We start from the raw sequence: 24,532 nt of genomic DNA, 5'->3' as shown, positions 1-24,532 counted from the left end.
TAGCCCCAATGGTGTTTTTTTTTAGGGCTTGCTGTGGGGGTAGCGGGAGGGCTTAACCCCTTCATGACCGTAGCGGTATTAACTGCTACGGTCGTGAAGGGGTTAAGTGCACCCGCAACCCCCCCCCCGCAAGCCCTAAACAAACAAGAAGGGCCAAATACCCCCTTCACCCACCCCCGCTACCCACAATAAAGCTGGCACGGTGGGTTAACCCCTTCATTGCCTTAGCGGTTAGCCGCTAAGGTAATGAAGTGGGCTGTACATGCCTTTTTTCTGCCTTGGATGCATGCCGGAGGGCTCCGGTGCGGGTATCAGCTCTGGAGACGCCCGACATCAATCACAGACAGGAAAAAGGGCTGATTTTTTCTAAGTGTCGCCCTTGCCGATGCTTCTCCTCCACCAAGTTGCCAACTTTAGTTGGCGGGCTGGATTCCCGATAAACTCTCCAATCTGGAGTGCCGATCAGCACCGAAAAGCTGATCGGGGCTACCTGAATTCAGCCGGGTTCAAAAAGTGCCGATAAGTGGCTTGGCTGCCGATAATTTTTTATCGGGAAGAAAAGTTGCCGATAATTCCCACTTATCGGCGCTTACTGAATCGGAAGGGCAAAAAATGCCGAAAAAAGCCTTAGCGGCGCTTACTGCATAAGGCCCCTGGTTTTAGCAAGGGGCTACATATAATAAGTTTCTTTATCTGTAGATGCTTAAGCGAAACCTTCTAATATTCATTCTGCAGAAAAGCTTTGAAGGGGCAAAATGTGGAGTTGCTGACACAAATACATTTCTTGCTTTTACTGTAATTATTATTATATTAAAGCAGCAGTAGGCACTGCTCAATTATTATTTTTCTTGAGGTGGCGAATTGTTTTTTACTACTAGAAATCTCGGTTCTCCATCCCGAGATACAACATGATTTGGTTGATCGGACAAGAATACTTGCCCAGTGGACACAATTTGTCTCTGAGGTCAGGCTCACCCCGAAAGCTAGTGGAAAGCTGAAATATCACTGGGAGATTTTCTTTTGGTGGCCCTGCTGCCGTACTTTCAGCATTTTTGTGTCACATACTGACTAAAAAAACTCAAATATCTCTGGAGCCAGGGGGTCACCAGAGACTGGATGACCACAGACCAGCCCAGGGCAACTCCCAGTTAAGGCACAAAAAAAAAAATAGGACTGATGCATTAAGGAATATTAATATATATTCAAAATCCCATTTACACCACAACATATTTATTTCAAGCAGTTTACCTGGAAGTATACCATCATACATTATTGGCATTCTTATCTCTAGTATGTTCTTTGAAATCATTCTGATAGACAAGTTTGGCAATGAAAAGAGCAGTGGCATTTACAAACATGTTTAAATGGATACAGTGCATAAAACGTGAATTATGCAAATACTTTTTAGGCATTTATTTAATTGTTTCTAGAATTAGGAGAGGCAAAAACATGTCAAAAACCGAGCTGCTTGGCAAGAATCATTTATTGAAATAATTGGTTTGCTCAGATGAGTATAAATAGTTCTTAAAGATTAAGACAGTATTTAGTGAATTTGAAAAGACATTATCAATAATTACTGGACCCAAGAAAAAAAAATGTATGCTACAGTACACATACAGATAGATTTACCTGGTAAAGTATTCTAATTTACCAATACCATGTTGTATTCTGTATGTTATGATAACTCTTATTTTGAGTATACATTTCTAATGCTACTTACAATGATCCATATTAGCTGTTGTCAAGCTATGTTGTAAAACACCATGGTATATTGATTACTGATACATATTGTGCCATCATAATAAGCAATAGCACAGCTTACATTTGTATTCTCTTCTCCATTTGTACAATTTCCTTTATCAGAAGTGAAGGTCACTGCATACAGTCTCTAGAGAAGAGCTGGAACTTAAAAGGCACCATAAACTGCACAGATTATGTTTCTCTAGGGGATTTCCACAACTATAACTTTTGAATTCTTTGTAATTGATTTATTGCATGTTGCCATATTTTAAATGTAACTGATATGTAAGGACTTCATGCAGCATATTTTCTCATTCATGAGCTTTGGAGACCACACTGCTTTCTTCTTCAAGTGCGCTTTAAGTGCACATACTGTACAATATCTGAAAAATATATTTTTTCCAAAAACACTGACTATTTCTTACAATGGAGTTCCCTTAAACCAGATCAATGTGAAGCACAATAAGTGGTAAGAAAATCCGCAAATAAATGAAATGTAAAATGATTATCTGTCTTGACAAGAGATGCTGCTATTACATAAAGGGTGCAGACTAGGTGAAGGTTATTGCCTAAAGCATGGCATAAATGGTCCATTCTCAAAGATGTTGTAGGTTTCTGATGTGTCACTTATGGTAGGTGGAGAATGATAGGAAATTTAATGCAATCAAAACATTTACAGATATAAAAGGTGGAAAGAAAACAATGACAGTTAAAATATTACAATTTACATTTTGTAAGAGAAACAAAGACAAATCCACCAGACAAAATAATGTTGATGTCAAACTAGGTCAATTTTGTTGCTTTTAGCAAAACACAACAGTTATTTTCAATCATCCTGCTTGAATGCACTTTTGCCCTGTGACATGCCTTGCAAAAAAATCAAATAACAAAAGGAAAATATAGCATCATACCATAATTGTTTTGTTTTTTTTAAGTCTAAACATTAAAAATAATTATTTAACATTACACGTATTTGGACTGAACATGAATGTGTTTGATTTACAACATTTTGATATTTGTACTCAATACCTTTAAGGCTATCTGAAACATACACAGATGGATTGTCTGATTCTTAGTACTTATAATTAAAACAATAAATATGTGCGATGCGTTACACTACAGACTATATTTAAATAAAACAGATTGAAATGTAAATAATAAGTGTGACCTATTTAAGACTTTCAATTTAAGATTAAAGGAAAGGAAAGGAAATCTCTGTACCACTTTATTTTGGATTAATTTGTTTTTTGTTTTTTTTTTTTTCCCACTCTGGCCCTAACCAACTCCTTTCCAGACATATGTTATGAAAAAAATAAAAATAAAATAATGATAAAAAAAATAATTATATATATATATATTATATACACACACAATTTCAAGACAGAAGAAGCTTTACGGCAGAGAAATGCTAGAACCATGGTATCTCAATTTGACCCAGTCAACAGATACAAGCTGGGATTTAAGCAGGATGCGTACAGTGATGCCGGGATACTGAATCAGGGCAGGAAGTGAATCAGAGTGCTAGGACAGGCCAGGGTCAAGTAAGATGAGGGTTGTCAAATTGGGGCCGGAACAATCTGGGGTGCCAGAAGGCATCTTACATGAATGCAGGTGACAAACAGGAGCACAGGAAATTAGGACTTGTAAGGGAATCTGAAGCAATGCACAGTAATAATAATAATAGCATGTTTTTGTATAGCGCTGCTAGTTATACGTAGCGCTTTACAGAGACTTTTGCAGGCACAGGTCCCTGCCCGGTGGAGCTTACAATCTATGTTTTTGGTGCCTGAGGCACAGGGAGATAAAGTGACTTGCCCAAGGTGACAAGGAGCCGACACCGAGAATTCAACCAGGCTCCCCTGCTTCAAACTCTCAGTCACTCAGTGTCTTTTACTCACTGAGCCACTCCCTCTCCGAATCAGTACAGAATGAGCAGGCAGACACGTAGTTAAACAATCATAGGTCAGGACAGGCAACTGACAGGAGCAAGGTAAAGGCCAGCCAGAGCCAAGGGCAGGCTGGAGACCGGAGCAAAGTCAAAATAGGCTGAGATCAGGACATACTGCAAGTCAAAGGAGGCTGCAGGCCAGACAAGTCAGGAACAAACATGAGGCAAGACTAGAATAGGATGGCTGAACAACATGGTCTGGAAACAGGAAGTTTAAGGGGGTATCCAAAACTAAGGGCCAATGTGTTCATCAATGATCTTCCCACAGCTTGTCAGGAAGCCTCAATACACATGTATGCAGATGACACAATCCTATATGCACACAGCCATAGCCTCTCTGACCTTCAACACATACTTCAGTCTGACTTTTTCAGACTCGAAAACTGGATTTCCCAAAGCAAACTGTTTTTAAACACTGACAAGACTGTAACAATGGTGTTTGGGACCAAGACTACATTTTTAAAGCTTCCAGCGACTGAGAACCAGATTAGAACCAACACTAACACCACCCTAACTCCTGTTACTAGTTTTAAATACCTGGGCATATGATTTGACTCCCACTTAACATTCGAGATGCACATTAATACCCTGACAACCAAGACCTATGCCAAACTAGGGGAACTTTACAGGAACAAATCCTCCCTAAGTCTCCTGGTCAGAAAACGTATCGCACAGCAGATGCTAATGCCAATTATTGACTATGGAGACATAGTATATGGCTTTGCACCTCAAACCCACCTCAGCAAACTTGACACCCTCTACAACTCAATTTTTCGGTTTGTTCTCCAATGCAACTATAACACACATCACTGCGAAATGCTCAAAGAACTAGATTGGTCATCACTCGAGTCTAGGCGCAAAGTTCACCTTTCCTGTCTTGCATTCAAATTCTTTATGGGCAAGCTACCCTGAACAAGCTCCTCACCCCTACCACACGCAGCACCTATCACCTGAGATCAGACTCCAAAAGACTGTTCATGGTGCCAAGGCACAACAAAGTATCCGGCCGCTCCTCCTTCTCGTACCGTGCACCCCAAAACTGGAACAACCTACCGGAGACTCTTACATCCACCACCAGTCTAAGTTCTTTCATTTTAATGTGGTCTGTAATTGTTTCATACGCCCATAATACAAATTATCTTTAACTGTGCATGCAATGTCTTGTATATAATGTATACCCTGCTCATTATGTAACTGTATTTGTAAACATGTATTATTTGTCTTAACTCTGTGCCCAGGACATACTTGAAAACGAGAGGTAACTCTCAATGTATTACTTCCAGGTAAAATATTTTATAAATAAATAAATAATGGTATCAGAACCCACAACCTCTGCTATTCAGGGGAACAGCTCTAGTATTGGGCTAAATAAGCTGCTAGATACCTCCACAGCCACAGCATACTTGAGCTCTACTACTCACTGCTCACACCTCTTGCCACTAGGGTTGCCAGGTGTCCAGTATTGAACCGGACTGTCCTGTATTTGGACATACTGGCCAAATTGAAAACCATTCTCACTGAGGCACTGATACTGGCATGCCCGTATTGCTTCCAGTCTTTCAGATTCTACTCAGATAACCGTAACAAAGGGCTTGTGCAGTCTTGGTTAGGGACCAAGATGGAATTGAAATGGTAATAGCTTTTTTCAACTGTGGGCTGTAAGATTTAGAAAGGAATGATGAGAATTACATTTAATTTAAGATAGAGCTTGGGTAATAACTGAAAATTATCTGGCTGCAATGTTGTTATTTATATTCACCAAAAACAATTCTCTGTTCTACCTGAAAACTGCAAAGCTTGAAACTTTTACCAGGGAGAGGGCAGAAGGTAAACAGATCAATTTAATTCCCAAGGACATCCCATTTGTAGGAGATGTGACAGGGAAAGTCATTTAGGAAGACAATGCCAAGAAAAACAGAAGATCTAAACTAAATAATTGGAGGTTGGAAACCAAACCCTTGTGGAACAAGAGTGGAAGTCTTCTTTCTGAACAAGGTTTGTGTGCCGTGTTCAATCATTTGAATTAAGATTAACAGTCGTGAATGTATGGCATTACTGGAAACTGGGTAACAGGTGCCTCGCTCTATGTGGGAATCCAGAGGTTCAGGGATCTGCAGGAGCTCAGTGTCACCACCAGTGGCTGCTGCTGCACAACAGCTGAGACAGGTAAACTCCACTCATCCACTCTCCTTTCCCTGAAACACTTGTACATTACACTTTATCAGCTCTCATAAACAGATTAGGAGGGAGAAGGAGTAGGTAGTGTGATTTATTGCATTGGACCAACAGATAGTGGACATGTTACAAACTGAAACATCTCAGGCGTCTTCATCAATTATCTTTTGGTCCAATAAAAGGTGTTACATTACCTACTCTTTTGCCCTCCTTTGTTATTTTACTACATAGAACAACTAAAATGTCTTCTAGATGCATAATACATTATTGTGGCTCTCCAAATGTGCTGTTCTCAACGACCACTTTGAGTGAACATAATAACTTAAAATTAAAAATGTCCCACTCAGGTTTCTCTCCAACAAAATGTTGGAATCACAAAGTCTATTATGTATCTTTAGGCTGTGCAAAGAATAGTTATTATATACTGTACCATCACAAAAAAAACAAAACTTGGATTGCACTCTTAAATTACAATTATATTAAATTACTAATACAAAATTGCAGCCCAACGCACTCTGTGGCATATATTATAACTACCACTTTCTAGAGCTATAGTTTATTACACCATAAGAAACATTGGTTACATTATATCTATGGAATGATTAACCATTGCATGTAATGTTAAAAAGTGCATTGTTTTAAGCACTGTGCCTTTTGTGGCTGCACAACATGTGACAATCGTGTTTTTAGATAGGAATTCTACAGTTGGTCCTATATATAAGTTAACATTAACAATTGTTCATATAAAGACACATGCCCATAATATTGATTGGATATCTGGCTGATTGATAGTTTCATCTTCGATCTCTGTAATTAATGTATTCACTTTGATTGACCCTTGCAAACATGAATAGAAATGTCCCAATTGTGAGGAAAAGATTTCTCGATTACTAATTCTGTAAAGAAGAGGCCAACAGGGGTAGGTATCACACACAACATTTCTTCCATTAAAAAGTTTTATTGATTTGGGCTACTTTATGTTCTGTTATCTCTATGGTAGTTGTGTTTAATTTAGCTGGAATTCTGTAAAGATACTATCTATCATTGTAGCACATGTTCAGTTCCAAGGTTGAGGTCAAAATACTTATTTCTCAAAACAAGTAAGGCACATTTAAATTGACATGTTTTCATAAGCAGCTTACTTTAAAAAAAAACATACTGTATATTTTAATGGCATTAAGAAGTCAATTAATTATTTATTCGTGCCATGGAATCAAATAACACAAATGACAGAAATTACTAGTGTGGTGAAATAATAGCAGTCTCATTCTTGTAATGTGCATACAGTATGACCAGAGAAGTGTATTTCTATTTTCTACATTGAAAATAGAGTTGATAAGGTGCAATGTACAAGTGTTTTGGGAAAAGGAGGGAAGATGGTCTTTGGGTCGATGGATTTTTAAAAGCAGCTCTCAGTTAAACTGATAAAGAACCCTGATAGCTGATACAAAAAAAGCTTTCAAACCTATTTGTTGGTCCAATAAAAGGTGTCACACTACCTACTCTTTCTCCCTCCTTTATTACTTTAGTATAAGCCCTGAAGAGAATCTCAAGATGGGAAAAAAAGCTACATACAGAGGGACAGACATCTGTCTTTGCCAATCATCTGAATGCAGAGAGAATCTACTCTGTCTCTGGCACTACGACCCAGATCCTACTTTTGTTTATACTGAAATGAAGCACCTAATATGAAAGAACCTGATAAACTATCAGTTTTAGAGGAGAGAAGCTGTGTTACTACTGGACATGTTTACTACATTTGTAACGTGATCAATTCCCTGCAGGATGTAAGACAGTATTTTATTGTAACAGGAGCAGCAGTCAGGGTAGACTAAACATTTTACTAAGGGAAGAAGTGAAACGGATAACAAAACAGAATGTAATAAAGATGTGTTTTATGTGACTTCTGATGCTTTGTTAATGGTGCCCGTGAGTGAAAATTGCTTGCAGAAAGAGAAATAAAAACTGATCAGCAATCTCATAGAATAAACAGAGAAGTCCACAAGACTGGGATCTTCAAGGGGGACAGCATTATTGCCAAGACTGAAGAGTTAACAGAGAAACTCTAGGAGGAGGTGCATGGTTTAGCCTGTCATTGATGTGTGACCTTGTGTTCCTGGTAAATTCTGAGGTGCAAACTCACTGTGGCGTAGTCTAGAGGGAGTTATTGAGGGATAAGGTTGACAAAGGCAAGTGTGAGCAGTCATATAGGGAGGACATGTGAAGGGCCAGACTGGTCTAGTATAGTCCAGTGAGATAGGAGAAGCCATTAAAGAGTTCTTCAGGAAGAGCTTTATATGTCACCGGAGAAAGGGGCCCAATAGGGGAGCACAGGCCTGAGAGGGCATAACCCTGTGATGGTGTTACGGCTACAGGGAGAAGGCTTTGACAAACCTGCTCAAACTTCTTCAAGCGTTTCACTTCTATTGCAGTTTCTTCAGAGGATTGATACAATGCCCTCACAGAGTCGCACGATGACCAGATCAGTACCACTGGCAATACAGGAACCTGGCATTGAATAAGGAACAAGCAAAAACAGGAGGGGCTTCCTGAGCCTGCAGAGAGTGCTCACTTGACATTATATTAACATAAAAAGCATTCTGAGTGTAATTATATATTTTCTTTTTATTAACAAAGTCCTACACAATTAGAGATTTTCCTAGACTTTTCCTTCAGAAATACTCCTACCCAGTGCTGCATGGAGTAATGCTATATGGCTGGATGAAGTTAAGGCTGTATAATAGAAAAAAAAGTGGGTGGTTGTGTAAAGCCAGGTCACCAGTCTGGGGTGACACATGGATATACAGTGCCCTGGTCTTAGTGAGGCAGATTGATCTGGGAGTTTTTTCTGTTTAATGATATGTGTGTATATCTCTTTAATAAGGGCTCTTATCTACTGTATTTTAACAGAGAATCCACAAATTGGTTGCTCATTAATTATACATAGTAAACTTCATATTTGCCTTAGATAGTTTCTGTGAAATACAGGGAGGGTGGAAGAGACCCGTTTAGGACTGCAATTTCAAGCGTAACATTACACTACAAAACACACTTAAAATAAACCTTTTTTTTTACTATATTATATGTAGATTAATTGTAGGTTAATAATCTTTTTAGGGAACCAACTTGAGAGTTCTCCATAGATGAAACTGCAGCATGCAAAGCTTTTGAAAATGAAATCTGACTTCAGAGCATGTCACCTAATTATTTTAACCCAAGAACTGCCCAAACATGAAGACTATTGGGATTAATATTTTATCTCAAAGGTTGCAACTGGGATTTTAAATGTTGTTATCTTATTATTAATTTTGATTTGATCTTTTGCAACTTTAATAAGTGAATGAAGGTAAAACACACATCAACCCACCGACAGGGGCCCCTTATTAAATATAATACAAACTCCTTTTCACTTGGTCATTAAAGCATTAACATCCATTCAAATTAACAGAGCTTTAAGTTTCTCTAATCAGGTATTGGCATCTTAATAGTATATTAAGAGAGAGAGAGACCAAAGAATCATATAAACTACTGTATAGCATGGTGCTAGATAACGTATTGTTATATTGTTGCTAGATATTGTATCTTCTTTCATGAGCTTCTTCATCTACTCTGAATCAGCAGTTATACTAGAAATTATTGTCTATTAGTTTCTCTAATCAGATATTGGCATCTTAATAGTATATTAAGAGAGAGAGAGAGAGAGACCAAAGAATCATATAAACTATAGCATGGTGCTAGATAACGTATTGTTATATTGTTGCTAGATATTGTATCTTCTTTCATGAGCTTCTTCATCTACTCTGAATCAGCAGTTATACTAGAAATTATTGTTGAACCTTTCTTCCAAGCACTGGGACACCTGGGTAAAAATATGTTTGTACTCCTATACTGTAGTTTCTTATACCTAGGATTTCTTTTTACCACTATATTTATGAAAGGTTTTACACCTAAATAATGCAATGATGACTTATTTTATCTAAGCGATACGCATTGCCTAAATTTTTTCTAATTACATATGCAACGACAGTACCACAAGTGAGCATGAAAATGCATGCCTTATTTAGAATTGATGGCTAGTTACTTAATCACATGCTACTCACATCCTGCTCATCAAACTTCAATACCTGGCAATATCCTACTACTGCTCAAAAATATAGCCAATTTTTATGACCTTTTTTTTGCAATGCATTGATAACATCAAAAGGGTAAATAATGTAAAGGGCCTATTACATAAACCTATCATAGTAATTTAAGTGTGAAATAAGATGTCGTTACAATGTTGTTTTTGCATAAAATTGAGGATACCATGTTAACTCAGGGAACTTAGCGTCTGTTCCTGTTTTAGCTAATGTCACGTTATAAGCCCCATGTCAACTGAGCTTTGTGGATGTTGCATTTTGCAGTCAAAATTTTTTTTTTTTAATAGAATATTATTCCTTTTTAGAAAATTAGACTTGCCCATAAACCACAAAATGCCATGTCAAAATCATGTTGAGATGTACATACATTAAATTGACTGGCAGTTCAAAATCTTTCAGCAATTCAAGCATAATAATAATAATAATGATAATAATAATATTTAAAACCTAACAACTAATTGTCAATTGAGCCAACCCTGCTGTTTGCTCAAGTGTGTGTCTCAACATTTACTAATTGAATCTTTTGTGCATTAATACAAACAGTTTTCAAAAATGTTCAGTGAAAAAGAACATGCATTTACATTTTTATTCAGTAGACACAGTAGACATTTCCACAATTTCTAGCAACAAGAATGTAAGGAGATACTGTATATGGAATATCCACAATAGAAGACTGATCATTTTAAGACATACAACTTGTTCACTGCATAACGCATTAAGCATTGAACATCAAATAAAATAGCACAACTTTAAGGCAAGAAAATGCAAAACATACTGAGCATAATATAGGTGTCAGCAGAAGCCCAGTTAGGTGAATATAAAAAAATGCTTAAAAAGGGTGTATTATATTTAAAAATTATCAGAGCTAAAGAAAGACTTAGACAATTGGAACCACCACCAAATCTCCTGGTTTGGCAGAATTGTTTCATGTAAAATTAACATCCTCCCCTGTTTACTATACTTCTTCCAAACCCTCCCAGTAATAATACCACTATCAGAATTGACAAACTTACAATCCCATATATTCCGTTTTATTTGGAAACAGCGCAAGCCTAGGGTCCCGAGATCAGTGATGCTGTCCTCAAGGGCGAGAGGGGGTCTGGGGGCCCCGGACGTGATCAGATACTACCAAGCAGCCCAACTACGCTAGGCGGTCATTTGGAACTACCCCACGACCTCCAACTGCTGGTTGGCGATAGAGTCCCATCACGCGTCCCCCATCCCCCTCCCGGTTCTCCTCTGGACCCAAGCAAACAAAGAAAGGCGAAAAATTATCAGAGCTATTTTGTAATATATTTTCTAGATAAAATGTAGATGTTTCATCCGTGCATATATGAAAAGACCCAGGATAAATTGTTTACTACCCCAAAAGCTATATTTAGTCAAACACAAAGAGGAACATTTGAAACAAATAAACTGAAGCCATTATCCTACCCACCCACAGACAGCTGTTTCGACCTTAATGGGTCTCATCAGTGTGGGGGGGTTGGTTATACTGGCCATGCTAAAATGAAGCAATGAGGATGGGTTTTTCCATACTTAGTTAAGCTATGGTGGGTAAAAAAAAAGGCCAAAAACGCTCCACAGCAAAGCATATAGCAAATGGAAATATTACTGTATGCTCATTTGCATGTCTTAGACAGGTCTGCAACCCTGTCTTTCACCATTATCACCCAGCATACTGCACTTCCACTGCAGCAATGATTTTGGGAAATGACATGCAAATGAGCACACAGTGCCACATATATATATATATATATATATATATATATATATATATATATATATATACTGTGTATACTTTTTCACAATTTTTAAGGCTTCACATATAAATAGAGCACATTTTTCTGTACAAGTTACATTTTAAGAGGTTATAACAATGTGAAACAAATAGGAAACTCTTCTCTGTGTCTTTGATAAACACCCTGTTTAAAGCTCTTGATTGAAAGCCATTGTAGCACCCACACATTATTGAAACTTCAACATAAATATCAACATTGACGAAGACAAAGGGTTGAGCGAGACATTTCCCATTATACAGAATATAAACAATGGCTTACCTGGTCCAATGCAGAATGATGCAATTACACCAAGAATGCACACGATGCTGAGGTAAGGTATCCATGAAGCATGGTGCTGAAAATACAATGTATAATGTATATCCTTGTGTATTATATCAAAGGGTATTCCTTCAGTATGTATTAGTGACAATAGGCAAAGCTGTTCTTTTTTGTGGAATAATAAGGTATATTATATTTTACAGAAGCCAAATACAATAGGAGCTATGTAGTGTATCCATAGTCAAAAAAACACATCCTGTCTGTCCTACAATAATGCAGTGCTCAGTGCCATATTCTATATATTCAAAAAGCAGCCGTTCGTAAAGCTTTTGGCCATTGTCGTCACTGGGATTTTCAACTAAAAAGAAGCTGAATAGCCACTTCAGACTATATAGAACCCTTAGCCTCTAATAGTTATCTACTCTAATAGTTGGTAAGGTAATAATCTATCCCTCATGCACATTGTATCAACACAGAAATAAATACTAAAGTTAGGCAAAAAAGCTTGTATCCAGCTGTATTGTCATGCTTTTAAAAAACATCAAGAGTCATTGAAAATGTCTCTCTTCATTCTATGAAAGCTTATTTTATTCCCAACCCACCCTGCTTCTGCTATCAATTAAGCACTTAAGTATAAGAATCACTTAAGTATAGTCAGCATTTGGCTCTTGAATTTAGTTTTAAATATTTAAAGTGCTGTAAACAACTCAGTAGAGGTAACAACTCTAATCAACTCAGCTGAATTACGTTTTTGAGTTCCTCAAAGCAATATTTTTTTTCTATAGCTAGAAAGATTAAAGTGCCATATTTCAAAAGATATTTCAGTTATCTATGATTTTAAATGCAACTTTATAATTGCATCACGTCAGTCATGGTCAGGTCATGCAAAATGACTGAACATGGCAATAGTGAAGGTATATTATAGCATAGAGGAGGTCAATTGTGGATCTCAATTTAGTTTCTCAGATTCAAGTGGTTATGGCTCAATAACTTCCACTTCTATATTGTTCGCTATCATATATCATCCAACATTTCCTTTAATATCACAAGTCATGAAGAAGAACAGCAGGGCATAGCTAATGGTGGCGACTGACCTCTAACAATGAACTCCTGAGCAATAGTTGTACACTAATGCTTTTTCTTTCCAGGATCATGAACCTTCACAGGAAGTTATTTTAAGAACTGCTTTACTGTTACTGTGATTGTGCAAGTAGATAATAGGTCCACACAGACTGGACAACAAAGGTACAGCACTGAATTAGTGAACTATGGAATGTATTGAGAAGTTTGGCCTTGCTTCCCCAAGTGGAACTTACTGTTGGGTCTAAAAGAGTAGGGACAGGAGAAGCAGGAGGGGGTGGGGGAGGCTGGGGGGTTTGTGTTATCTCACTTTCACAATCAGACACTTTACAGGACTACTTCCTATTTAATTTACTACCAATACAGTACAAACACAACATTTTGAAAAGTTGCATACAGTTGAGCCATTGGATATGTGCTCTGAAAAACAAATCTCATTTGGCATAATGATTACTACACAGTAAAATTTAAGGGGGTGGGGTATCAAAGCATGTCAAAGATTGAACATGTTAAGGAATACAGGGAAAATGAATTTGATGTAAAACATTTGTCTCGCCTGTCAGTGGTATAACAAAATATATGTTTATAACAACTACAGTTTTTGCTCTGGGAGGTTAATTTAAAATTTTCTAATTAAGATAAATTCCTTACCTGAAAAGTCAGAGAGACAGTCAGTATTCCAAAGAACAATGTCATCAATCCAAATCCTCCAATTAGCAGAGGTCTACGTCCAAGCTTTTCAACAGTCATACCCTGTAATTGAGACACGTGTGATATTCGGATTTACTAATTGGTCAAATATTATATTATCACAAAATCAAACACATTCTTAACATTTATCTTAAATGGAAAAGTATATTGCAAAAATGCAATTCAAAACTATACTTATGGTTGATGGCATACTCACAGATAAAACTATAGTAATTAAAGCAGTAATCCCCACTAACTAACCTCTTTATTTTTTAACAGGATTGGAACTGGGGGTTCACTTGAGCTATTTTCATCTCTGGGGACCCACTGTTTCCGGGTGGGGGGGGGGAGAGAGGGATTGAAATGCTACTTTAAGATCCACAAATCAACACTTTATTTGGCTAGTTTAATAGGTTTATAAAATTCCATTCATACAATGAAAGTTGAAATTCAGTTCTGTCCAAACACACTAATTACATCATGCAGAAGGCCAATGTTTGTGATTGTTCATGTACCTCTGATAGCTTCCCCCGCCCCCCCCCCCCACCACCTCTACCCCCCTCCACCACCTCCACCCTCCACCCTATGGCCCAGAGAGAGAAACCTATTTTATTAGCATCCCAAGTGCTATATATTCCCTCAAACCCACATTCCAAAAACACGTGGAGAGACACGTGTGTCCAAAAAAGAGCACAGATGCTCTTATATATACAGTATGCTTATCTGAGTAATTTAAATTTAAATTACATATGCAAATAAAATATGTCCCAGGTGTGCTGCTTGTTTTGCACAGGTATCTATCCACATGTTGTTCAATGCTGATAGACATGGTTAGAGGGAACTCCTCTTTTGCATAAGGCTGCGAACCCGCTGCGGCCGGCGGGGCACGCGGCCGCGAACCACCAGACCCTTGCCCGAGTGGTCCCTGCCCCCACTGCCTCCTTCCGGCAGGGCTGATTATGTACTGTGATGCGCCAGCCGGCCGATGCTGCAAGAATCTTGTGAATTTCGGCGTTGACGCTTCACGTGGTACGCGAGTCAGCCAATGGGCAGGAGGGGAGGGAAGGAGCTAGGTGAGAGGCGCCTTGGGCGGGGAGCAGGGAAGGAGCTGCGGGTTAAAGTGTGTGAGTGTGTATGTATGTGTGCTAACACAATGGCCAGCTATATCTGACATCAGCACTTAATGCTGCATTAGTGCTTTGAAGATACACATTAGCACATAACAATGTGTTAACTTAAGTTAACACCTTATTAGGTCAATAATGGATCTTTGTGTATCTGGGCTTATGTGTGAAATGCTTTAAAAGTAAAACCATTGAGGTCACATGGAAATCTAATGTTTGACTGATCCAATTTTAGATATCAGGTAATCGTAAGAAATTGTAACGATGCACGGAACACGCCCCCTGCGGCATGTTCCTTTCTTACCTGTTAACTTCTGATCGCCGCCCTCTAGCTGCGAGTCAAGATCCTGTGTCTTTAAGGATTCTGAAGCAAGCAACGCCATCTTGCTTCCTGGCAAACCCTGCCCTCTTCCTCCTGACAGGAAGTAAGCCTCTCTTTGACTTTCTCTTTGCTATTAGTCATTTGCTGCCTGCTAGTACCATCATTGCATGCTTGTTCCTGCCTGGACCTCCTTGGACCTTTACTCATCTCCTTTGTATTCCGGAAGACTGGGACAGTCACTCATATACTACTAAGGTTAGTTTACCGTCGGGTAGTGTAGGTATCTGCTTAGTAGGGTTCACCTTAACGTGGTAGCAGGCTAATAATTCCTTGGCCAATAGATTAGACTAAGAACCCTTATGTTATATTTAGTTTCGCTGCACCTTGCTGTTTCTGGCATTATGCCTTTAAGGAGGCTGGACGTCCTCCAAGAAGCAATTCCATTGTGGATGTTACCTTGTGCTCTGGACTTTACCTCCCCGGCTCCTTCCAGTTCATGATCCTGGTTCCCGTTCCAGACTCCTGTGCTGAAGCGTTGGCTTCCCTCTACCCCCGCGTTGGTGCCTGAGAGTGCGCACTCCCGCTCTGCTGTCAGAGCATGCGCGCATGTGCAGCTGGATCACACGTGTCTCTGAGCCAGGCATCACACCTCCGGATGCGTCGCGCATTATCCTGCGCGCGGTGCTGTCACGTGACTACATGCGCCGATCCCCAGTTGCACGGCAACTTACTCCCTTTGTATCCCCTGCGGCCTCCCCACCACGCTAACGGGCCCTTCCCTTTCTCTCTCGCTTGTGTGGAGAGCACAAGCATGACAGAAATAAGCAGTGAAATATAATACACCAGTAGATTAAGTTTTGTTTTTTTTAATGTGTTTAATGAAAACTCAGTGCACATACCTGTAGTGGCAGATTAACAAAGCTCCATTAAGCTATTTAATGTGACCTTACCCACAATTATCATAACGCTATCCTAATGCCACTAGGGTAATTAACGTAACGTTGACCTTGAGTTAACCATTAAAATGTCATATGTATGTATGTCTTTATGTACGTAGCGCTTCACAGCAGTAATGCTTGTGATAATCATATAACAAATAATACAAATAACATATGATGGAGTCCCTGCCCCGAAGAGCTTACAATCTAATTGGTACGTAGGAGTAATGTACAAAGACAGTAGGAAAGTGTTCTGGTAAGTGTGTCTGCAAGGGGCCAAGGTTTATGTATGAGGTATCAGCCACAGAGCTATTCATATGCTTCGTTAAGGAGGTGTGTTTTAAGATGGGTCTTAAATGTGGATAGAGATGGTGCTAGTCGGATATTGAGGGGAAGGGCATTCCAGAGGTGTAGGGCAGTCAGTGAGGAAGGTTTATGGTGGGAGAGGGCTTTAGACACAAAAGGGCTAAAGTGAAGACATCCTTGAGCAGAACGCAAGAGTTGGAACGGTGCTTAGCGAGAAATTAGGGCTGAGGTGTAAGGCGGGGCAGAAGAGTGTAAAGCTTTAAAAGTGAGGAGGAGCACTTTGTGATGCAGGATTTGATAGGAAGCCAGGAGAGGGATTTCAGCAGTGGAGAAGCTCAAATAGATTTAGGAAAGACTAGAACTTTGGATGGATGTTAGGCGTACTGATATGCAAATGAGAAACAATACTAATTAGTCGTTAGCCTAACATCACATATCCACGATCCTCTGTTAACATTAGCGCAGGGAAATAACGTTACTGTAAATAGGTGCCACCAAATGTAGCTATTACTCACATCCAGATCATGATTATCATAACGTTATTTCTGGCAATAGCCTATAATGACAAAGGCAGGTCTAAAGATGTACCCAAATTATTTAACCTTTTCCTTAGAAAAAGTTAAAAGCGTAATAACAATATATATACAGTTGTTCAAATTTATCAGTATTTTATCGAAAACTATGACTTTTACAAATTTTCGCCAACTCCTCATACGTGGAAGCGTGCAATAAGGAAAAGGTTATGTAGCGATCCCTGTTTTTATCATATTGACCCACAATTTCTTGGAGGGTATTGGTGTGTATCACCGGCTTTTTCCTGTATCTATGATCATGATGACGGCAAAAGGCGAAGGGTCGTGTTAAAAGCAACTAAGAAACGACAGTCTCTGCCAAGCAATGCACCAGCACCGGCTTCCAATGACGGTCCCACCGTCAGTGACAACCCTGAGCCTGAGCCGGATTTCGCATGCAGTTGCGATCAAGCTTGCATGTACCTAAGCAATTTCCAGCCTCATCAGCTGACTACATGTGGACTAGTCCCGCTGCAAACTATCGACGTGGATGATCAAGAACGCTGGAATGGCAGTGGACTGGCGCCGGCGCCAGCTGAATGGGAAATTCTATGGTGAGTATTGTTGCCGTATTATTTTCTGTGTTTTTTTATTTTGACAATACAGTATCAATATCGGTGCGATTCAAAAGTCAAGTGAGTCTCCTGTAAGCAATATTATTGGCTGAGCGGCTTCTACAGTACTGTACTGCAGATACTGAACTATTAGTGGAACGCTAGGTGCATGCGCATTGGAACCTTCTTGAAACGCATACAGTATGCGTGTCATTACATCGACGGTAGGTGCATGCGCATGTGAACAGGAGACGCCCCCCGAGAAAATTATTGGTGGGACTGGCTGGGAACTTCTTTAGGGGGCTGACCATTACAGTAAAACTTTTCTTTTTGTTTTTCCTCAGAAAAGAAAACGGCTAATGGAGGGATTTCGATGGATAATATCGCTTTGTGTAACAATGCCTGCTGAATCGGATTTAAAAACCCACGTACCGGAGTCTACAGTTTAGTGGCCGTTGTTATTGATTAGGATAGAATACTGTACCTGAAACATTATGCTGATGTTTTCCGGCCGTACAGTATACTGTACAATACTTTTTTATATACAGTACAGTATACTGTGTAATAAACCCGAAAAAATAAAAACTATGCATTTATTCTACATGTTTCATATACATTATGTGTCTTCTACAGTATACAGTGCCAGTACATACAGTACAGTGTGTGTCTTCTATTTTTTTTAATACTCTTATACTGAGCATGCCTACAGTATACAGTGCAGTATGCCTCGACATTCTAGAAACACTGTATTTTGTTACAGTAGCAAAGGAGCAAATGGAACAATGTAAAACAAATCAACATGTTCTTTTATTGGTGGAGTACAAAAACATTTATTTACAAATACTGTACAATGTAGAAACATTTTAAGTGCACAGCAATTCAAAACATCAACATGCTACATTTGTGAAAACATTTATGTCAGTCAGTATTGTTTACAGTCACATGTTTTAAAAACAAAATCTTTATTCATAAAATAAGCAAAACGCAACATCTCCTTTATTAAAGAACGACAAGTCAAAACATATACTGTACAGTGGGATGGTATGCAAAACAGTCTGCACCAGTACAGTCCTTGAGGGCAGCAAACAGGGCGGGTTTTCAGGGTAAACTTTGAAAACCGTGCCTGTTTGCGGCCCCCAGGGACTGGAATTGTGCATGTCCTGCGTGTGTGGACAGCAAGTTAAAACATTTCTGTATAAATACAAGTAAAAAAACACACAACAACATCTCCTTTATTTAAGTACAGCAGGTCAAAACATGTAGAGTACAATATAGTTCAGCACAACAGTATGGTCTTACCTGTGATTACAAAAAAAACTTTATACATAAAATACAGTATACAACCGAAACATCTCCTTTATTAAAGAAACATATACAGTACAGTGGGATGGTGTGCAAAACAGTCAGTCAGACCTGCACCACTACAGTCCTCGAGGGCAGCAAAGAGGGCAGGTTTTCAGGACAACCTTGAAAACCGTGCCTGTTTGCGGCCCTCAGGGACTGGAATTGTGCAGGTCCTATGTGTGTGGACAGCAAGTTAAAACATTTCTGTATAAATACAAGTAAAAAAACACACAACAACATCTCCTTTATTTAAGTACAGCAGGTCAAAACATGTACAGTACAATACAGTTCAGCACAACAGTATGGTATTACAGAAAGTCCTCAACATTGTCCGTCCATGGCCGATTCCTTGCATGGCGCAAAATGCTATTAATGCAGTCTCGAACGCCTTTCATTACAGGATCTGTAATTGGATAAAAGCGCCGCATTTCATCCAGAATGTTCTTTCTTAAATTGGCAGGAAGCGCCTTTTTACGCGATTTCCATCGTAGTTCACTTTGAAGGCCCAGTCGCAGTACAACGAGTAGGGAACATGGTGCCTAAAAAGTAACAAGGCATACTTGTGGGGTGCACCAGCACTCTTCACCCTATACTTCTCCCTGAGCGCCGGTGGCAGATCGCACAGGGTGATGTCGGGCACCGTATCGATGCGAGCGACTGTAGGTCTTTTGGGAGCGGGTGTGCTTGAGGTGACGGGTGATGGTAGGTTGTCTGGGAGGAAGCTTTCCTCCGGTCTTGGTCGCCGTGTTGTCTCCTGGCGTGGTCTTGACGGGGTTGTCATGTCCTCCTCAACGGCATACATGTACACTATATCTTCTAGTGGAGGAGGTGCGCTTGGTGATGGAAGGGGGTCAAAGGTCCCATTCATCACATCCATGTCACCCCCCTGCTCCAGCGTCGGGGAAACAGGGGCATTAACACCGAGCAAATAATGTATGCCCACTATGTCAGCCTCTATCTTCACCATCCATCGATCCATCTGTTGATCCATATGTTGCATCCGTTGATCCATTTGTAGCATCCGTTGCTCTACATTTAGCATAGTCTCCAGAAGCAGATCTATCTTTGCTAGCACAATAGAGTTCCCGGGAGATCCACACTTATCCCATACAGAATCCGGTCTAACGAGCTGCTTCTTGTGCATGGCGTGTGAACATCTGGGTGGATGGGTGCAATGGAGGATGAGATGGGGGTTCCATGGAGAGAAGCGGCAGCGACATCGAAGAAGAGGGGCGGAGGTGATCTGTGGATATCCGGTAGAGGAGAAGCGGCAGCGTCGTCGAAGAGGGATGGAGAAAGTGACATTTGGATTTCCGGACGAAAAGCAGAGTCATCTAAGAGCAAAGGAGAAAGTGACCCGTGGATTTCAGAGGCAGCGTCGTCAGATAGAACTGGAGAAGATTGCCTGTGGGTTTCCGGGAGGGCGGCGGCAGCGTCAAGGACGAGGGGTGGAGAAGACAGGCTGAAGATTTCCGGGACAGCGGCGGCAGAGTCGTCGAAGCGTATGTTAGGAAGTGGTCTGCGGGTTCGATGGGTTGGCTGCCAATCGTTTTGCGTCGAGAGTACATCACCGTATATCTTCTTTACATAATAAGGCTGACGTCTATGAAAACCCTTAGCCTTTGGGGTCAGCAGAAGGTTTTCTTTATTGGCCTTAGCCTGTCGCTTTGCCTTGGCATGGAAACGGCAACCGCCTTTCGCTTTTTCTGCTTGACCGGCACGGCAGAGGCGAGTGGGTTCCTGCGTCCGTAGAATCGGGGTTGCTCCATGGAAGCAGGTGGCACAATGCAGTATCTGGACAAGGGCAAGTTCAGATACAGATCATCGAGTGGTGGGCTATGCAAAGTGTGTAACCTTTTATGCATGGCGACCAGGTACAGGTGTTGAAAGTGGGCGTACTCTAATGTGAGTCATTACCGTATAAATACACCATCCATTTTGTGGATTCACTGCACATTGAATACACATCGACTAAACATCGAATACACATTCTTGTGTTTGTATTTCTTTCTACTCGCAGCAATGCATGTTAAAAAGGTTTCCAAGGAGCTCAGCATGTGAATTAAGAACATGTACACGAGCGGACACCGAATTGCTGCTATCCAACGCTGGTTAGCTACTTCTGGCATCGTTGTGCCAGCAACCACCGTGAGCTATCATGCACACGGAAAAAACAGAGACCGCAAAAGGGCACCAAGGGTAACTAACGCGTAAGTATATTTATACAACTTAAAAATAAAATTAATTTTAATTTAAATCTAATATTTTTTTTATTTCTGTTGATTTATATTACAACAGTATATATATTTTGTATATTTATATTTATATCAGTACAGTATATATATTTTGTATATTTATATTTATATCAGTACAGTATATATATTTTGTATATTTATATTTATATCAGTACAGTATTTATATTTTGTACATATATATTTATATTACAACAGTATATATATTTTGTATATTTATATTTATATTACAACAGTATATATATTTTGTATATTTATATTTATATTACAACAGTATTTATATTTTGTATATTTATATTTATATCAGTACAGTATACAGTATATATTTTGTATATTTATATTTATATTACAACAGTATATATATATATATATATATATATATATATATATATATATATATATTGTATATTTACATTTATATATACATTTTATATTGCTGCATATTAATAAAACAATATATTTTCTTTACATTGTAGGGAGACAACTCTTCTGGTGGACAAAATAAGTGAGGAGAATGATGAGAAGAGTTCATTAAGGGTCAAAAACACTCTGCAGGAAAAGCACAATCTGACTGTATCCGAGAGCAGCATAAAGAAGATGAGACGCAGCATTGGATGGAAATATGGACGTGTGAGGTTAGTACTGGACAGTACAGGAGGTAAAAGTGTTATTTAGGAAACTGTACTGTACCGCTAAAATTATGTATTCCTTGTCATTACAGAGCGTACCCCATGATACGGGATGCAAACAAAATCAAAAGAGTGGTCCAGGCCCAGGCATGAATCGACAGTGGGGAGACTTTCCAGGATTGCATCTTCACTGACGAGTCTACTGTGTCGCTGGAGAGATTTGCAAGCTTTGCATTCCACAAAAAAGGCCGCATATCTTTGAAGCTGCGGCCAAAACACCCCGTGAAGCTGCATATGTGGGGTGCCATCTCTAGGCGTGGACCAGGATGCATTGTCATCTTTGAAGGTAAAATATATCAAATATAATGTAGCCTTATGCACTGTACTTTACTAGTGTAACCTTACTGTATGCACTGTACTATTGTGCAGTTTTTTGAGCACTTTTCTTTTCTTGCTATAGGAATAATGAATAAAGCTTTCTTCCAAGACAACTTTGTCCCTGAGATATATATATCATATACGCGAGTTCCCCAATGGTCACTGCTTCTAGCAGGACAACGTTCCGAAGCACACCGCGTCAACAGCGCATATCCTTGAGCGCGGTATCAACTGGGTGAAGACGCCAGCGGAGTAAGTGCAGTAGACCGTGTCTCATTTTTTCCCCACTGTTTTTACTGTGTACTGTATCTCTTAAACTAATTGTCCTTTTTTTCCGATTGAAATGGTCTGGCATCAGCTGAAGGACCATATCCGGAAAGTGGCGAAACCCTCCAAAAAGGACGAGTTGTTGAAAGGCATAATGAGTTTTTGGAACGATGTACTCACCGTGGAACGCCGCAATAAATATATAGACCATATTGCGACTGTGTTGCCCATTGTGATCGCGCGTAATGGGCAAGCATCAGGAAAGTAGTACTGTGCAGTAGTATTGTAAGTACAGTATGATACAGGTAAGTATGGCACAGATTTTTTCTTTCCCAATAGTCAGAGTATACAGTACAGTAGTTACAGTTTTTTCTTTACAGAGAGAGCAGCACCAACCATCAGGTTACATACAGTTGTATTTAACAGTAGTCAGAGTATACAGTACAGTAGTTCCAGTACACAGTAGACTAGTTTGCCAGTAGTACAGTAACTGCCTACTAACTGGTCATTTTTTTCTTTTCAGAGAAAGCAGCACCAGCCATCTAAAGTAGCACTACATATCACACAATGCTATAATACAGTACGCACATACAGTAACTGCACTAATTTTTTGTTTTCTTGTCGTTTCAGGAAAAAAGGGTGGCCTGGGGGGAGGTGGGTTGTTGTGTCCAGTCTAATCTGTTTGTTAAGTCAAATGTACAGTATATAAACAGAAGTATTGATGTACACAAAACTTCTCCTCTCTCAATGAACTACTGTACTGTACACGGAATGAGGAACAAGATAACGACGGAAAAATAATATTACTATGTACATGTATATATATATATATAGTATACTGTACATAGTAATATTATTTTTCCGTCGTTATCTTGTTCCTCATTCCGTGTACAGTACAGTAGTTCATTGAGAGAGGAGAGGTTTTGTGTACATCAATACTGCTGTTTATATATATATATACAGTATACATATATTATACATTACAGTGTATAAATATTATTACATAATATTCTTATAAATGTGCATAATTCATGTTTCTCCATGTTTTACAAATGTTTTCTAAATGTTTATCCAATTTCAATATGGCAGAAGAACTTAATAAAGACTGCATTATGTATTATTCATGATTATATTTATATTTGTATTTTTTTGTTCCTGATGAAATAAAATAAATATTTATTCACATTCCTGGTAATCATAATCATTGACAACAACCACACCCCACCCCCACCCCCACAGTATAAGAATGAATGTCAAAACAACATAAACCCGTTAATGGGTTTTTTAACTCTCAATTCTCACAATGCTGTGCAAATCAGATTTACATTTCAAATTCGAGAAGGGATTTTCCAAAGCGTTACCATAAACAAAGCCTAAAAGGGTTGGGGGGTGGGGGGGTTGGGTGAGTCATGTGCAGGCTTAGAGTACACGCAGGCGCAGTGAGGCGATTGACGCTCGGCTAGGGACGGATTAAGAATACAATGACTAACTTCAGAAAATGAATGACTCTGTGGAGGTGTCTGTCGAATGACTCTGTGGGGAGGGGGGGGGTTGGGTGACTCATGCGCAGTAAGCAGCTAGCTCCCATCTCAAAGAGGCTTAGATTACACACAGGCGCAGTGAGGCGATTGACGCTCGGCTAGGGACGGGTTAAAAACACAATGACTAACTTCGGAAAATGAATGACTCTGTGGAGGTGTCTGTCAAAAAGAGTTTGTGTGTGCGTGGGGGAGGGATGAAGGATTAGTTGTGCTGCAGTTCAAAGAAATTACATACTGTAGAGTAGAGTACAGTAATTTCAAAAGGCAGTTCATCATAATAATTTGATAAATAAACCCCCAAATACAACCCCCAAATACAGTACATAAAAAGCAAGTCACTTTATCTCCCTGTGCCTCAGGCACCAAAAACATACAGTAGATTGTGAGCTCCACGGGACAGGGAGGGACCTGTGCCTGCAAAATGTCTCTGGAAAGCGCTACGTATACTGTAACTAACAGCGCTATACAAAAAC

General features: G+C 39.5%; 1 protein-coding gene across 7 annotated transcripts in view; it reads right to left on the bottom strand.

The window, feature by feature from the left end:
* Positions 1 to 24,532, bottom strand: part of SLC2A9 (solute carrier family 2 member 9) — a 311,113-nt gene that overhangs the window by 82,802 nt on the left and 203,779 nt on the right. For all 7 annotated transcript variants that reach the window (XM_075569353.1, XM_075569343.1, XM_075569350.1 and 4 more), the window contains exons 11-12: positions 13,794 to 13,895; positions 12,063 to 12,138 (exon numbers count right to left, since the gene is read on the bottom strand). In XM_075569353.1, coding sequence (XP_075425468.1) covers positions 12,063 to 12,138; positions 13,794 to 13,895 — 178 coding nt within the window. The remainder of the gene's footprint in view (positions 1 to 12,062; positions 12,139 to 13,793; positions 13,896 to 24,532) is intronic.

The sequence above is a fragment of the Ascaphus truei genome, chromosome 1 (assembly GCF_040206685.1).
Source record: "Ascaphus truei isolate aAscTru1 chromosome 1, aAscTru1.hap1, whole genome shotgun sequence".
Lineage (NCBI taxonomy): Eukaryota > Metazoa > Chordata > Amphibia > Anura > Ascaphidae > Ascaphus > Ascaphus truei.
The sequence above is the reverse complement of the archived record's forward strand: the minus strand, read 5'-3'. Positions and strand labels throughout refer to the sequence as shown.